The sequence below is a fragment of the Rhineura floridana genome, chromosome 5 (assembly GCF_030035675.1).
Source record: "Rhineura floridana isolate rRhiFlo1 chromosome 5, rRhiFlo1.hap2, whole genome shotgun sequence".
Lineage (NCBI taxonomy): Eukaryota > Metazoa > Chordata > Lepidosauria > Squamata > Rhineuridae > Rhineura > Rhineura floridana.
In genome coordinates, this window is record NC_084484.1 from 68,132,388 (window position 1) to 68,150,120 (window position 17,733).

At 42.7% G+C, this 17,733-nt stretch overlaps 1 protein-coding gene across 1 annotated transcript in view; it reads left to right on the top strand.

Annotated features, from left to right (window-relative positions):
* The window catches only part of LOC133386062 (uncharacterized), a 45,823-nt gene extending 37,228 nt beyond the window's left edge, over positions 1 to 8,595 (top strand). The window contains exon 4 of the mRNA XM_061629686.1: positions 8,415 to 8,595. Coding sequence (XP_061485670.1) covers positions 8,415 to 8,595 — 181 coding nt within the window. The remainder of the gene's footprint in view (positions 1 to 8,414) is intronic.
* Positions 8,596 to 17,733: the final 9,138 nt, after the last annotated feature.

Consider the following 17,733-nt stretch of genomic DNA (forward strand, 5'->3'; position numbering starts at 1 on the left):
GTAGTACTACTGCTAGTTTATAATACAGGCAGAATGCTTCTACTGCAGGCTCAGGGTATGTGGGTGAATGCTAGTTGCCACTCATTCAATGTTGTCCATTGTTAATACTGCAGGTTAGAAGCAAGGTGAAGGCTGATTTAGGATTCCAGCCCAAAACTCCCTATTTAGAACTCCTTAAATGTGCAGCAAAGATCAATTTCAGTGAAGTGTCACCCTGACCTCCTCTTAGCCTAAGTTCAGTACACAACTGTATACCAAAGCTTTGTGTTTGACTTTCTAGCACGCAGATGTGTTGTGCAATTGTATACCCAGTTTCTAAGTTCGGCTTTTGAGTTTTGCCCTTGAGAAGGATTAAAGATGGCTACCAAAGTGAGCCTGAATGCATGCCTTGTATGTGAGTCTGCCCTTATAGATCTATGGTATATTGTCACATGTTCTTCCAGGTTAAAAGTAGAATCCCACTGCTTCCTAGCATTGTATAAGGAAGTATTACTTTCACCTTAGACTCAGAGGGTCAATCTATTCCTACAATGGATGCTGTATGTGATCTGGAATTACTAATACAAATACTAAATGCACATGAGCAGTTCCAGAATCTGGCATATTTGCGTGTGAAACATAGGCATAATTATTTGGAGGCTACTGCATATTTGTTTGATGCTGAAACACTGCATTTATCTGAAGTCATTTTGAATAACTATGAAGAAAAGATAGAAGGCATATTCCATAGACAGAAAGCAGCAATATCTCTGGTTTCTTTTCTGCTTCAAAGAAGCTTAATAACAGATTATGAGATATGTAATGGATTGGAGGAGCAGGACAGACTAGTGTGGGAAGTTGAACTTACCAAATTGTGGTTCAGCACTGTCATGACTAAGCTGTGGACTGAGGAAAGATGGAGAAAGCATTTTAGGATGAGTAGAGCAACCTTTCAAGCTATTGTTGAGGATCTGAAGCCAATTCTTATTAGATCAGACACAGAGATGTGAAAGGCAGTTTCTGTTGAAAAAAGGGTTGCTGTAACCATCTGGAAGCTTGCTCATAACAGCACATATAATACCCTGAGTGAGTTGTTTGGACTAGGAGTATCAACTGCTTGAAGTTGTTAAAGCCATAGTAGAAATCTACACAGATGACATTATCAAACTTGGGAATGAAGAAATAGTAATAAAAGAATTTCTTGCTCTAGGAATCCCTCAGTGTGTGGGTGCTTTGGATAGTTCGCATATTTGCATACACTTACCACCACAATCAGGCGAAGAGTTTAGATGCAGAAAAGGTTTTCATTCTGTAGTGCTTCAAGCATTAGTGGATCGTAAAGGCCTTTTTCTTGATGTATATGCAGGGATGTCTGGCCGCATGCATGATGCAGCTATTTTCAGAACATCCCCGCTGTTCAAAAAAATGGAAGAAGGAACTTTCACCTCTGGCCATCAGGTATTAATACACCGGTGAAGCCAGTTATCATAGCAGACCAAGCTTTCCCACTGAAACCTTGGCTTATGCGAGCATATAAGGCTGCAAGAACTCCCCAGGAGAAAAATTTTAATCATTATACAGCCACAAGAGTGGCTGTATACTATAGTCAGCGGGGATTTTTCACATTCTGCAATGTTAAATGGAAAATATCCCCCATGCCATTCTGAGGCTTCCCATAAGCTCATTTCAAAACAAAACCTTACAAAACTTACAGTTCTGAACTCAGAAACGCTTGCTTAACAACCCTGTCAATTTTCATGGTGATACACAAAACAGTCAGAGAGAATCGAGAGTTCAAAGTTCAAAGTCAAAGAGAGAGAAAAAACTCAGAGCCCTTTTGGACTTTTTTCTGCGAGTTCTCATAATCTGTTGAAATACATTAAAAATCAGCCATGTTCACAGAGTACCTGTAATCCTAATACTGACCTTGCCCCTCTGACCTTCATCTACTGCAGTTTAAAAGTTAAAAAAATGCCTGGGTGATTTTTAATTAATTTAAGAAATTTTAGCTGGAAGCATATTATAACGCGGGGCATGCTCAGTAAGGACCAACTATCAGTGTTCTAAAAGCCTCACAGCTGCTGGGCTTGGCTAATCAGAGGGCCACACCCACACCAGACTTGATTTCACTTGAGACAGTCATGGCTTCCCTCAGAGAATCCTGGGAAGTGTAGTTTGTGAAGGGTGCTGAGAGGAGACTCCTATTCCCCTGAGAGAATGGTTAACAGTCAGCCACTCTGATTGAAGGTCTGTGAGGGGAACAGGGTGTCTCCTAGAAACTCTCAGCACCCTTCACTAACTACACTTCCCAGGATTCTTTGAGAGAAGCCATGATTGGCTTTGAGCCATGGCTTTGAGAGAAACCATGATAAATTGTTTTAAATTGTTTTTAAAAAATGTGTTTTTAAATTTGTATATTTGTTTTTAATGTTTTTAGTTATTGTAAACCGCCCAGAGAGCTTCGGCTATGGGGTGGTATATAAATACACTAAATAAATAGATAAATAAATAATGATTGTCCAAAGTGTAATAGAGGCCTGGTGTGGATGTGGCCAGGGACAGCTTTGTTTTAAATTTGGGTGGGAGGTAGGGTTGCCAGGTTCAGGGCCTGAGACTGATCCTGTATCTTTAGGAGAAGAGAAAGTCAGCCAAGTACCGGTGTTCTTGCAACATTGTAATGGGAAAAACCACAAGGTAGAATTGTCCCTTCCCCCTGCCCAACTGTGAAAGATACAGAAGACGTCTTGGTTGGCAGGCCCAGCCTGGTCAGTTTTACCTATCCTAATCATGATTGCATAGGAGTATATCCGATTCAACTCAATAATCATACAAATGATCAGACCTGCCTTTTCCCTCCTTCCCCTTTCCTCTCCCTTTCTCCTCCCCTCTTCCTTCTTCCACCTTCCCTGCCCACTCCAGCCCTCCGTCCCTCCCCCCCAGTCAGTTTTATCTATCCTAAGCATGATTGCACGGGAGTAAATCCCACTGAACTCAATAAACATGCAAACGACCACATCTGTCCTTCTCCCCTCCACCTCCTGCCTGCTCCCATCCCTGTCCTCCTCTCTGCCTTTCCAAAATTTATACTAAAAAAACTCCAAACGTAATTGTGGAATAATGACACTGACTTCTGCAAAATAGTCTCCAGTGGACCTCAGAAGTGTCTCAATTTGCACAAGATAAAACAGTGGGAGGTGAAATATATTCTAGCAAAATTCTAGGTGTGCTATATGTTTTTAATTGATTGTGAACACCTTGCCTTAAATAAAGTGGTTTAAACATAGCAGGCTGAAAACATGCATCCTCTTTTTTCCAACAACTAGAGTCATTGCTAAAGTAGCAGCATATTGTAATCAGTCTGATTTTTCATTAAACTGCAGTTTCAGGTCCAACTGTTAATGCACCCAAAACAGAAATAGACCATAACCTCCAGTTTGAAACTAAAAAAGCTATCTTCACCATCATATGACATTGACCAATAAAAAGGCTTTGAAATTAATAAAAATTTGACACAGATTTCTAGGATGAATAATGAGGTAAATAAAATTTTCTAGTTTAGATTCTGTGTAGAAACATTAGTAACACAGGAAAGAAGCAAAGTAAGAAGAACACCAGCAAACATACAAAAATATAATTCTCCATCTTTGGAGATGGCAGGTGTTGCCACCACTCACCATATGCTCAGAGGCACATGTTACCAAATTCTTCCAAGCTACACAGGAAGTGGATTGGACTGTGAAAGACCAACCCAAATTGTGTTTGCATTTTGACAACTTTGTAGGGCAGTACAATATCTCAGAGAGGAGTTCAGGTCTCCTGCTCCCCTGGTGTATTCACTATAGCTGCCCAATTTCCCTGCTTTTTAAAGTTTGGTAGAAATATCTGTGGGCTATAGGTACATTCTTAAACCGCAAGGTTTTTTGCCTAATAGTGAATTACATTAGCCATTGCAGGATGCCTGTTGAGCATGCTTTTGGCAGGCTCAAAGCCAGATGGCAATGTTTACAGTCAGTACTGAATGTGGAAGATTTGATGTCAGATGTTATTGTGGCATGCTGCATTCTCCACAATATTTGCCAAACCAAAGGTGAAATACTTGAGGTATACCCTAGAAGTGTTCAGTCCATCCATGAGGACTATAGTGATCTTCCACCCATTCTCAGAACAAAGGCAGCTATTGATCGTGAAATGCAAGGAATCCATAGAGCATTTACAAGTTACTTTTGGAAGAACTTCCCCCATGTGTACTCCCACACATACCATCATTCAAACTACCTTTGTTGATCAACTAGTTTATGGTTGAGCTAATGGTAAGTGAGATAAAGAGGTGGTTTGGTTTCAGACTTTTAAAAATGTGCCCAGATGTGTTTTGCTCATTTACATGATGTATGAGAGGTATACACAACAATGAATTGACTCAGTCACATGAAGAACAAACAAATAGGGATACATTTGACCACACATCTTATATGTAGAACTGATGCCCAAATAAATAAATCCAAAATTATTTCAGCCCCCTGCTCACCTTATAGCTGCAGAGGCAAAGTCCATTGCACAATGAATGAAAGCCTTCTCTTTTTTTTTCTCTCATCACAGGTTGTGAAGATATCCAGCTGCTATTCATATACATTGTCTGGGTTATGAAAACATGCATTTTGAATGATAACATAAACAGCCACATGGAAGTTGTGTTTTATACTACTGTTAATTCAGAATATTAATTGAAGGTGAGCTGGAACATACTGATTTTGGTGTTTAAATAATATTTTTGCTTTCAAATCCTTTTCCTTTGTAGAAAACAAGACGTTGCTAGTTAACCTTTAAAAAATTCAAATTAAAATAATAAAACAATAATTATTGTTTAAACAATTTAATAAGGCACAAAGCAATATGAAAAATCATAGTAGGACAAACCAGAATATGGCTGCAATCATACACAATCAGTTGTAAGCAAATTTCATTGAACTCAACTCAGTGGTACTTTTGAATAAACTTGCATAGGATTAAGGTAAGAATGCACTTCACATTTCTTCCTGAAGACCAGGAGAAAGAAATATAGCCAGTGGTTGTCCAATGATAAGTAGCATAATCTTTGGGAAAACTTCATAAAAATCTTGCTTCTTTCCACATATCTTCATTTTCTTTATGGTGCAATCTATAAGCATATTTACTCAGATGTTAATCCCACAGATTACAATGCAATTTATTCCTTTGTGTGTACAGGTTTGAAAATGTACCTAACAATCCTGTGTTTACTTACCTAGGAGTAAAACACATTGAACATAGTGGGGCTTACTTCTAAGTAGACATGCACAGAATTGTGCATTTAGCATAGGATTTTGTGGCTGGTCCTAACTGAAAGCTTAACAGGGGTTACTGATGCTTTTAATGTGCATTGCTAAAAACTCACTAAGGTTGCAGTCCTTAACCCCTCTTATCTGGGTATACCGTATAAGACCCATTTAATTAAATAGAATTTACTTGTGTAAGCCATTTGTGTGGATACTGTGCCCTACCTTACAGAAATATTGTAGCCTGGTTTGCAGCTTACAATGAAATAACTGCCAAGGTGAAACCCTTTAAAAACAAAAAATCCAAAACCAGCATACTCATAGGTGCAATGTCATACTTCTAACGTATGCTCAAAAATTTAGAAGATACCATTTATGAATATGTTCATCACTCTGCTACCCTCACCCTTCCAGATCATCACATACATCCAAAGCTATATGATGGAGATGGAATAGAGAGCAGATTATAGAGGAGGGTTCCATTTTCTTGCATTTAATCTTGAGGCATGTCTAGGTTTGGTGCATGATGCCTTAGCAGGAAAAGTGAGGGCTGCAGGAAGATGAGCAAATCCATAAATGGTGTGGTGTGTGGTGTAGTGGTTAGAATATCAAACTGGGACCTGGGAGACTAGAGTTCAAATTCCCACATAGCCATGAAGCTCACTGGCTCACCTTGGGCCAGTCAATGTCTCAGCATAATCTACCTCATAGGGCTGTTGTGAGGATAAAATGGGGAGGAGAATCAGGTTTTTAAGCCACCTTGAGGTCCTTGGAGAAAAGATGGGATATAAACTTAATAAAATAATAATAATAAATGTTGGACTACAGCTGCCATCACCCTGATTATTAGCCATGCTGGCTGGAGCTGTGGTAAGAATGCCATTTTAACATAAACCTACCATGGATGGATTTCTATGAGTATGTTTGTAAAGTTCTTTGAATGCAATTTGTTTTGAGTACCAAAACTGAACTTACCCTCCATACATAAAGTAATTCACAAAACTCCCACCCACAATCTCTAATCATTCTGGCACTATAAAATTTGGAAGGGGGAGCAATTCATGTTATTGTTGCCATTGCTAAACAATCTGAAGTAAAAAATCCTCACTGATCTAATTCAAACCCAGAGGTCTTCCAGTAGATCCCTATCTATTTTCTGCCCAGTCATACTGTAAGGTGTATCTAAAAGCTAAAGATTGTGACATAAATAATTAAAAGAGTTGTTATTGACAACTTTTTGCTACTGAGCTGCAAATATTTCCACTGAAAAATCATAAAAATAAAGTAAAATAATCCAGTGCTACTTTCCACAGCAGCAGTTCTCTCCCACCCACTGTACCACAGCCCATAGCTTTCCTGAATGTTCCCTATCCTCAAGAAAAGTTTTCAAGAGATACAGTACATGAAAGTGGGAAGAAGTGTTGAAAATCCCTGTTGTACAAACACCCTTCCCCTTGTGTATTATTATTATTTACCTGCCCTTCACCTTTAGGTCCCAGGGCAGGTTATAAAATTTAAAATACAGTATTAAAATATTTTAAAACTAATTACATGTCATGAGAACAACCTTGCATATTAGATCATTTCTGTATTTTCATACTGCTTAATATCCAGAATTTCAAATTAAAATTAGTACTATATAATATAATATAATATAATATAATATAATATAATATAATATAATATAATATAATATAATATAATATAATATAATATAATATAATATAATATAATATAATATAATATAATATTCTCAGAAGAAAGCAGGTGGCACAAGTTTGGAGAATCAGTTCAGTTCAAATAATATTTTAATCAGGTTACTTTTTGTTCCAGTTCCTCCCATAAAACATGTATATATTAGCATGCAATACATTAAGGGCTGCAGTCATACAGATTTACCTAGGAGTAAGTGTCATTGAATGCAATAACACTTACTTCTGAGTAGACATGTATAGGTTCTGCTGTGAATGCCTACATCAAATAACCCTATCAATTCTGTTAGAAAAAAAGAGAGGCCATTATGTAATTACAATATTTTAACAACTATAATTATAAGAGTTATAGAAGCTGGTGTTTTGATTTTAAAAACTTAAGAACCTGCAGGAAAAGTGAAAAGAGTAAAACTACATTCCTGTTTCTGCCAAAACTCTTTCTATTGAATGTACCCCTTGACAGGATACAGTTTCAGGAAGTATAAGAGACCCAGCATGCCTTACCTTGTTGCCAGTAAAAGGGAATTGCTTCAATGGCGCATTTAATAAGTGTCATTGAAGCCATTTTCTTTCCCTGGCAGCAAATGTGTATATAACAGACTGTACACTCGTTGAATGTTACATGTGAATAACTGTACAAGTGTACAGCCCAACTACTTGTGTACCCAGGTACACAGACTGTACACTCATTGACTGTAACGTGTAAACAGGGCCCTTGTGTACCCGGGTACACAGACTTTACACTCGTTGACTGTAACGTGTGAACAGGGCCTTGGTCTTTCAGATATTTGAGGCCTATCTCCTTCCCTACAGATCCTCTAGGGTGTTGAGATTGGCAGAAGTGGCCCTCTTGGTAGTTCCATCACCCTCAGATGTTTGGCTGGTGGTGACCCAGGAAAGGGCATTCTTTGTGGCAGGCCCTAAGTTGTGCAATTCTCTCCATGTAGAGATGCGTCTGGCACCTTCACTGTACAGCTTTTGTCATATACTGAAGACCAGGGATGTATTCATATGGAGCCTCAGGGGGTCTTAGACCCCATACTTTTTTGGGAGCAGGGTCCCTATCTCTTCAGCATCCTACAAGCCATTCAGCATGAAAGGGAAGTGTGTTAGCCATTGAGAAGAATCTTCTAACATGCTTCCTTGTTCTTTCCTGCTGATTGAAGACAATCGGAGTGAAAGGAGGTAAGAGAGGCACTGAGAAGACTCTTCTCAGTAACTAACACACTCCCTTTCCATGCTGATTGGCTTCTAGGGACTTTTGTTGTTGTGGGAGAAGGCACACATGGGAAGGACTGAGGAGTGTGGAGATGATGACCGAGAGCAAGCAAGCAAGGGGCCGTGGCATGACTATCATGAGGGGACCCTGCACTTCTGGATTTGCCACAATACTATGATGTTGATGATGATGATGTTGTTGTTGTTGATGCAGCCACGTAGATCTTCTTGGAGAAACTGCACCTGCCACCCTGCTGGATGAGTGCGATCCACGGTGTACCTACAATGGTGATGGCGGCCAGGATGCTGAAGCTGGTGAGTGGGTTGATGTTGATCTTGATGTTGATGATGTTGATGATGTTGTTGGCCAGGCCGGTGGACACGATCGCTCTTGAGTGTCCCCTCTTACAGAGTGGAGCCAAACCAGCCCCCTGGCAGGGGCTGGCGATGATGAAACATATAAGACAGGGACTAGAGTGACATTGGTGGAAGACTTGGAGCGAGTCTGACCGAACATGGGCTAGAGCCTATCTGAAGGCCTACTCCGTGGCAGTGTGGGCAGCAAAGAAATTATTCTTTTCTGCGACCATTGCGTATGCAGGGAGCCGTCCAGCAGAGCTGTTTTGAGTGGTCAGGGGTCTTTTACATTCTGGACCTCGAGAGGGTAATCCAGATTACTCAACAGCCCACTGTCAATAATTTGCATGGCTCTTTGTTCTGATTCGTTCCTACTTGGACACTATTGTTGATACAGTCTCAGGGGATGTAGGTCTTGCTTCTGCTTGCCCAATAATAATGGATTCTTTTCAATTTGTACAACCCAAGGCTGTGGACAGGATCCTTGGAGAGGTGAGAGCCACCACATGTATGCTAGACCCTTGCCCCTCCTGGCTCATTAAAAGTGCCACAGGGGGACTAGCCGAGTGGGTGAGGGGAGTGTTTAATGCCTCCCTACAACAAAGCAGAATTCCAATGTGCCTAAAGGAGGCTGTTGTAAGGACATTGCTGAAAAAGCCCTCCCTGGATCCCTCTATAATGGATAATTATCGGCCAGTGTCCAACATTCAATTTCTGAGCAAGGTAATAGAGCGTGTGGTGGTCTCCCAACTCCAGAGATTCCTGGATGAAACGGATTATTGGGATATCGACGACTATGATAATGACGATGACATGTTGTTGTTGCCCCACCTTGATGTTGTTGATGTCGATGCTCATGTTGATGCTGATGTCAATGATGGTGACGTGTTGTTGATGATGATGATGATTTTGTTGAGGATGTTGTTACTGTTGTTGATGTTGAAGATGACGATGGTGATGAGTCATTGATGATGATGAAGTTTTTGTTGAGGATGTTATTGTTTCAGATGTTGATGTTGAAGTTGACGATGACATGTTGTAGATGTTGATGTTGACGGCAATGTTGAGTACTATGCCAATGATGATGATAATGACGATGATGATGTGTTCTTGTTGATGTCGATGTCGATGTTGATGCTCATGTTGATGTTGTTGTTGATGATGATGATGATGATGATCTTCTCGGAGAAGCTGCACCTGCCGCCCTGCTGGATGAGGGCGAGCCTGCAAAGATGAGTTGATGATGTTATAATTATAATTGTTATAGTTTATCTTGATGATATTGATGCTAAGGTTGTTGTTGTCAATGATGATGATGATGTTGATGATGATGCTATTAGTATAGTTTATTTATGCCCCGCCTTGATGTTGATGGTGTTGTTCGTGATGATGTTGATGTTGATGTTGACGATAATGGTGATGTGTTGTTGTTGATGGTGGTGGTGATGATGATGTTTTTCTTGAGGATGTTATTGTTTCGGATGTTGTTGTTGATGTTGATGATGTTGATGTTGACAATGACGATGACGTGTTGATGTTCATGTTGATGTTGATGGCAATATTGATGACTATGACAATGACGATAATGATCACAATCAAGTGTTGTTGTTGATGTTGATGATGTCGGTGTTGTTGATGCTGTTATTGATGATGACAATGACGATCTTGGAGAAGCTGCACCCACCGGCCTGCTGGATGAGGGCGAGCCTGCAAAGGTGAGTTGATGATGTTATTATTATTATTGTTATACTTAATTTATCTTGATGATATTGATACTGTTGTTGTCAATGATGATGATGCTGATGCTGTTGCTATTATTATTATAGTTTATTTATACCCCGCCTTGATATTGATGTTGATATTGATGATGATGTCAATGATGATGATGATGATGTGCTGCTGCTGATGATGATGTTGAGGATGTTGTTGATGTTGATGATGACGATGACAATGACGTGTTGTTGATGTTAATTATGTTGATCACAATGTTGATGACTATGACAATGATGTGATGTTGATGAAGTTGTTGCTGCTGCTCCTACAGTCACGTAGATCTTCTCAGAGAAGCTGCACCCCCCACGGTGGTCAGGTTGCTGAAGCTGGTGAGTTGAGTTATTTATTACTATTATCATTATTATAGTTTATCTATGCACTGCCTTGATGATGTTGATGATGATGTTGTTGATGTTATTATAATTGTTATTTTTACAGTTGATTTATATGATGATGACGTCTTCTTGTTTTTGTTGTAGTTGATGATGGTTTAGCTTGCATCATACTCATTTTCGGGTGAAAGCCAGGTTCCTTCATGGCCCAGAATAGGAGTCCTTCACGGGCCAGAGGTGGGGTCCTTCATAGGCCACAGCTTCCATCTTTTATTGTCAGGGAGAGGAGAAGAGGATGTTGTTGTTGGCTAACTGCCTCATAATGGTTTAGCTTCCATCATAGTTGTTTGGGGTGAAAACCAGGTTCCTTTATGGGATAGAAGTGGGGTCATTTATGGGCCAGAAGCAGGGTCCTCAATGGGGCACAGCTTACATCTTTTATTGTCAGGGTGAGGCAAAGAGGAGTTTGTTGGTGGATAACTGCCTCACAATGGTTCAGCTTGCATCATACTTGGTGCTGGGGCAAAAACCTGGGTCCTTTTTGGGCCAGAAGCAGGGTCCTTTTTGGGCCAGAAGTGGGGTCCTTTATGGGCCAGAAGCGGGGTCCTTTATGGGCCAGAAGCGGGCTCCATTATGGGCCAGAAGCGAGGTCCTTTATGGGCCAGAAGCAGGGTCCTTTATGGGCCAGAAGCAGAGTCCTTCATGGGCCACAGCTTACATCTTTTATTGTCAGGGTGAGGCGAAGAGGACATGGTTGGTGACTAAGTGCCCCACAATGGTTAAGCTTTCATCATACTTGGTGCTGGGGCAAAGACCTGGTTCCTTCATATGCCAGAAGCATGGTCCTTTAATGTCCAGAAGTGCAGTCCTTTATTGTCCAGAAGCGGGGTCCTTTATGGGCCAGAAGCGGGGTAGTTTATGGGCCATAGCTTTCCTCTTTTATTGTCAGGGTCAGGAGAACAGGACGTTGGTGGTGGCTGTCTGCCCCAAAATGGTTCAGCTTGCATCATACTTGGTGCTGGGGTGAAAACCTGGTTCCTTTATGGGCCAGAAGCGGAGTCCTTTATGGGCCGGAAGCAGGGTGCTCTATGGGCCGGATGCAGGGTCCTTCATGGAGCACAGCTTACATCTTTTATTGTCAGGGTGAGGCAAAGGGGACATTGTTGGTGGCTAACTGCCCCACAATGGTTTAGCTTGCATCATACTTGTTGTTGGGGTGAAAACCTGGTTCCATTATGGTCCAGAAGTGGGGTCCTTCATAGCACGAAAGGGGTGTCCTTAATGTTATACAGCTGAAATCTTTTGTCAGGGTGAGGAGAACAGGACGTTATTGGTGGCTAACTGCCCCACAATGGTTTAGCTTGCATCATACTTGGTGCTAGGGCAAAAACCTGGTTCCTTAATGGGCCAGAAGTGGGGTCCTTCATGGGCCAGAAGAAGAGTCCTTAATGGGACACAGCTTACATCTTTTATTGTCAAGGTGAAGAGAACAGGATGTTATTTGTGGTTAACTGCCTCACAATGGTTCATACTTGGTGCTGGGGTGAAAACCTGGTTCCTTTATGGGCTAGAAGAGTGGTTCTTCATGTGCCAGAAGAGGGGTGCTTCATGGGCCAGAAGTTGTGTCTTTTATGGGCTAGAAGTGGGGTCCCTTATGGGCCAGAAGCGGTTCCCTTCATGGGCTACAGCTTATATCTTTTATTGTGAGGATAAGGAGAACGGAAGGTTGTTGTTGGTTAACTTCTCCACAATGATTTAGCTTGGATCATACTTGGTGCTGGAGCGAAAACCTGGTTCCTTCATAGGCCAGAAACGGGATCCTTTATGAGCCAGAAGTGGGGTCCTTCATGGCTCACAGCTAACATATTTCATTGTCAGGGTGAGGTGAAGAGAACATTGTTCATGGCTAACTGCCCCACACTGGTTTAGCTTGCATCATACTTGGTGCTGTGGCAAAGACCGTGTTCCTTCAAAGACAGAAGCAGAGTCTTTTATGCGCCAGAAGCGGGGTCCTTCATGGGGCACAGCTTACAACTGTTATTGTCTGGGTGAGTGCCTTCACAGGCTATATGTGAGGTCCATCATGAGCCACACGTGGGGTCCTTCATGGGCCACAGCTTACATCTTTTATTGTCAGGGAGAGGATCCTTGGAGAGGTGAGAGAAACCACATGTATGCTAGACCCTTGCTCCTCCTGGCTCATTAAATGTGCCACAGGGGGATTAGCAGAGTGGATGAGGGGAGTGGTTAATGCCTCCCTACAACAAAGCAGAGTTCCGATGTGCCTAAAGAGGCTGTTGTAAGGAGTTTGCTGAAAAAGCCCTTCCTGGATCCCTCTATAATGGATAATTATCGGCCAGTGTCCAACATTCAATTTCTGAGCAAGGTAATAGAGCGTGTAGTGGCCTCCCAGCTCCAGAGATTCCTGGATGAAACAGATTATCTGGATATCGACAGCTATGACGATGACGATGACGACGACGACGATGATGATGATGTGTTGTTGTTGCCCTGCCTTGATGTTGTTGATGTTGATGCTCATGTTGATGTCGATGACGGTGACATGTTGCTGATGATGATTTTGTTGAGGATGTTGTTGTTGATGTTGATGTTGACGATGACGGTGATGCATTGTTAATGTTTTTGTTGAGGATGTTATTGTTTCAATTGTTGATGTTGATGTTAAGGTTGCCGATGAAGATGCCGTCTTGTTATGTTGATGTTGATTGCAATATTGGCAACTATGACAATGACGATGATAATGATGATCACGATGATATGTTGATGTTGTTGATGTTGATGTTGATGCTCATATTGATGTTGTTGATGCTGTTATTGATGATGACTATGACGATCTTCTCGGAGAAGCTGCACCCGCCGCCCTGCTGGATGAGGGTGAGCCTGCAAAGTTGAGTTGATGATTGTATTATTATTATTGATTTAGTTTATTTATCTTGATGATATTGATGCTAATGTTGTTGTTGTTGATGATGCTATTATTATAGTTTATTTATGCCCCGCCTTGATGTTGATGGTGTTGTTGGTGTTGTTGGTGATGATATTGATCTTCTTGTAGTTGTCAATGTTGTTGTTGAGGATATTATAGTTTATTTATACCCTGCCTTGACATTGATATTGATATTGATTATATCGATGACGATGATGATCATGATGTGTTTTAGTTGATGATGATGATGTTGAGGATGACAATGATGTGTTGTTGCTGTTGATGATGATGTTCATGACAATGTTGATGACTATAACGATGATGTGATGTTGATGTTGATGATGTTGCTGCTGCTGCTGCTGATGCAGTCACGTCGATCTTCTCGGAAAAGCTGCACCCGCCACGGTGGCCAGGATGCTGAAGCTGGTGAGTTGAGGAGTTGTTGTTGTTGTTGTTGATATTATTATTATTATTATTATAGCTTATCTATACGCTGCCTTGACAATGATGTTGACAATGATGTTGTTGATGTTATTGTAATTGTTATATTTATAGTTGATTTATATGACGATGACATACTGTTGTTTTTGTTGTAGTTAATGATGGTTTAGCTTGCATCATAGTTGTTTTTGGGTGAAAATGAGGTTCCTTTGTGGGTCAGACATGGGGCCCTTTATGTGCCAGAAGAAGGCTCATTAATGGGCCAGAAGTGGGGTCTTATATGGACCAGAAGTGGGGTCCTTCATGGGTCACAGATTACATCTTTTATTGTCATGGTGAGGCGAAGTGGACGTTGGTGGTGGTTAACTGCCCCACAATGGTGTAGCTTACATCATAATTGGTTCTGGGGTGATGATCTGATGCCTTCATGGTCCAGAAGCTGGTTGCTTTATAGGCCAGAAGCCGGTTCCTTCATGGGCCAAAGCGTACATAGTATCTTGGCAGGGTGAGGAAAAGAGGACGTTGTTGGTGGCTAACTGCCTCACAATACTTTAGCTTGCATCATACTTGGTGCTGGAGCGTAATCCTGGTTCCTCCATAGGCCAGAAGTGGGGTCCTTTATGGGCCAGAAGTGGGTTCCCTTATGGGCCACAAGCGGGGTCCTTCATGGGGCGCAGCTTACATATTTCATTATCAGGGTGAGGCAAAGAGGAGTCTGTTGGTGGATAATTGTCCTACAATGGTTTAGCTTGCATTATAGTGGGTGCTGGGGCAAAAACCTGGTTCCTTCATAGGACAGAAGCGGAGTCCTTTGTGGTCCAGAAGCAGGGTTCTTTATGGTCCAGAAGCAGGGTCCTTTATGGTCCAAAAGCGGGGTCTTTCATGGGGAACAGTTTACATCTTTTATTGTCAGGGTGTGAAGCACAGGACATTGTTGGTGATTATCTGCCCCACAATGGTTTAGCGTGCATCATACTTGGTGCTGGAGCGAAAACCTGGTTCTTTCATAAGCCAGAAACAGGATCCTTCATGGGCCAGAAGCGGGGTACTTCATGGGGCACAGTTTACATCTTTTATTGTCAGGGTGAGGAGAACAGGACATTGTTCTTAGTTAACTGCCCCACAATGGTTTTGCTTGCATAAGATCTGGTACTGGAGTGAAAACCTGGTTTTTTTATGGGCCAGAAGCGGGGTCCTTTATGGGCCAGAAGCGGGGTCCTTTATGGGCCAGAAGCGGGGTCCTTTATGGGCCAGAAGCGGGGTCCTTCATGGGCCAGAAGCGGGGTCCTTCATGGGTCACAGCTTAATAATTGGTTCTGGGGTGATGATCTGATTCCTTCATGGTCCAGAAGCTGGTTACTTCATGGTCCAGAAGCTGGTTCCTTCATGGGCCAAAGCGTACATAGTTTCTTCGCAGGGTGAGGAAAAGAGGACATTGTTGGTGGCTAACTGCCCCACAATGCTTTAGTTTGCATCATACTTGGTGCTGGAGCGTAATCCTGGTTCCTTCATAGGCCAGAAGCGGGGTCCTTTATGGGCCAGAAGCGGGGTCCTTTATGGGCCAGAAGCGGGGTCCTTTATGGGCCAGAAGCGGGGTCCTTCATGGGGCAGAAGCGGGGTCCTTCATGGGGAACAGATTACATCTTTCCTTGTCAAGGTGAGGCAAAGAGGATGTTGGTGGTGGTTAAGTGCCCCACAATGGTTTAGCTTGCATCATACTTGGTGCTGGGGCGAAAACCTGGTTCCTTAATTGGCCAGAAGTGAGGTCCTTCATGGGCCAGAAGTGGAGTCCTTCATGGGGGACAGCTTACATCTTTTATTGTCAGGATGAGGAGAACAGGACATTGTTGGTGGTTAACTTCCCTACAATTGTTTCACTTGCATCCACTTGATGTTGGAGTGCAACCTGGTTCTTTCATGGGCAAGAAATGGGGTCCTATATGGGCCAGTAGCCGGGTCCTTTATGGGCAGAAGCAGGGTCCTTCATGGGCCCCAGCTTACATCTTTTATTGTCAGGGTGAGGCAAAGAGGATGTTGTTGGTGGATAACTGCCCCACAATGGATTAGCTTGCATCATACTTGGTGCTGGGGCAAAAACCCACTTCCTTCATAGGCCAGTAGCGGGGTCCTTTATGGGCCAGAAGCGGGGTCCTTTATTGGCCAGAAATGGGGTCATTCATGGGGCGCAGCTTACATCTTTTATTGTGAGGATGAGAACAGGACATTGTTGGTGGTTAACTACCCTTCAATTGTGTAGCTTGCATCTACTTGGTGCTGGAGTGCAACCTGGTTCTTTCATGGGCCAGAAGTTGGGTTCTTTATGGGCCAGAAGCGGGGTCCTTTATGGGCCAGTAACCGGGTCCTTTATGGGCCAGAAGCGGGGTCCTTTATGGGCCAGAAGCGGGGTCCTTCATGGGAACAGATTACATCTTTTCTTGTCAGGGTGAGGTGAAGAGGATGTTGGTGGTTGTTAACTGCCCCACAATGGTTTAGCTTGCATGTAGTTGTTGCTGGAGTGCGACCTGGTTCTTTAATGGGCCAGTAGCCGGGCCCTTTATGGGCCAGTAGGCGGGTCCTTTATGGGCTAGTAGCCGGGTCCTTCATGGGGAACAGATTACATCTTTTATTGTCAGGGTGAGGCAAAGAGGACGTTGTGGTTGGTTAACTGCCCCATAATGGTTTAGCTTGCATCATACTTTGTGCTGGGGGCGAAAACCTGGTTCCTTCATAGGCCAGAAGCGGGGTCCTCTATGTGCCAGAAGCGAGGTCCTTTATGGGCCTGAAGCCGGGTCCTTCATGGGCCACAGTTTACATATTTTATTGTTAGGTTGCGGAGAACAGGACATAGTTGATGGTTAACTGCCCTACAATGATTTAGCTTGCAACATACTTGGTGCCAGGATGAAAACCTGGTTCTTTCATGGGCCAGAAGCGGGGTCCTTCATGGGCCAGAAGCGGGGTCCTTCATGGGACACAGCTTACATCTTTTATTGTAAGGATGAGAACAGGACATTGTTGGTGGTTAACTGCCCTACAATTGTTTTGCTTGCGTCCACTTGGTGCTGGAGTGCAATCTGGTTCTTTCATGGGTCAAAAATGGGGTGTTTTATGGGCCAGAAGCGGGGTGTTTTATGGGCAAAAGCAGGGTTCTTTATGGGCCAGTAGCCGGGTCCATTATGGGCCAGAAGCAGGGTCCTTCATGGGCCCAAGCTTACATCTTTTACTGTCAGGGTGAGGCAAAGAGGATGTTGTTGGTGGATAACTGCTCCACAATGGTTTAGCTTGCATCATACTTGGTGCTGGGGCAGAAACCTGGTTCCTTCATAGGCCAGAAGTGGTGTCCTTTATGGGCCAGAAGCGGGGTCCTTTATGGGCCAGAAGCGGGGTCCTTTATGTGCCAGAAGCGGGTTCCTTTATGGGCCAGAAGCGGTGTCTTTTATGGGCCAGAAGCGGGGTCCTTCATGGGGAACAGATTACATCTTTTATTGTCAGGGTAAGGCGAAGAGGACGTTGTTGGTGGCTAACTGCCCCACAATGGTTTATCTTGTATCATACTTGGTGCTGTGGCGAAAACCTGGTTCCTTAAAGGGCTACAAGCGAGGTCCTTCATGGGCCAGAAGTGGTCCTTCATGGGGCACAGCTTACATCTTTTATTGTCAGAGTGAGGCAAAGCGTATTATTGG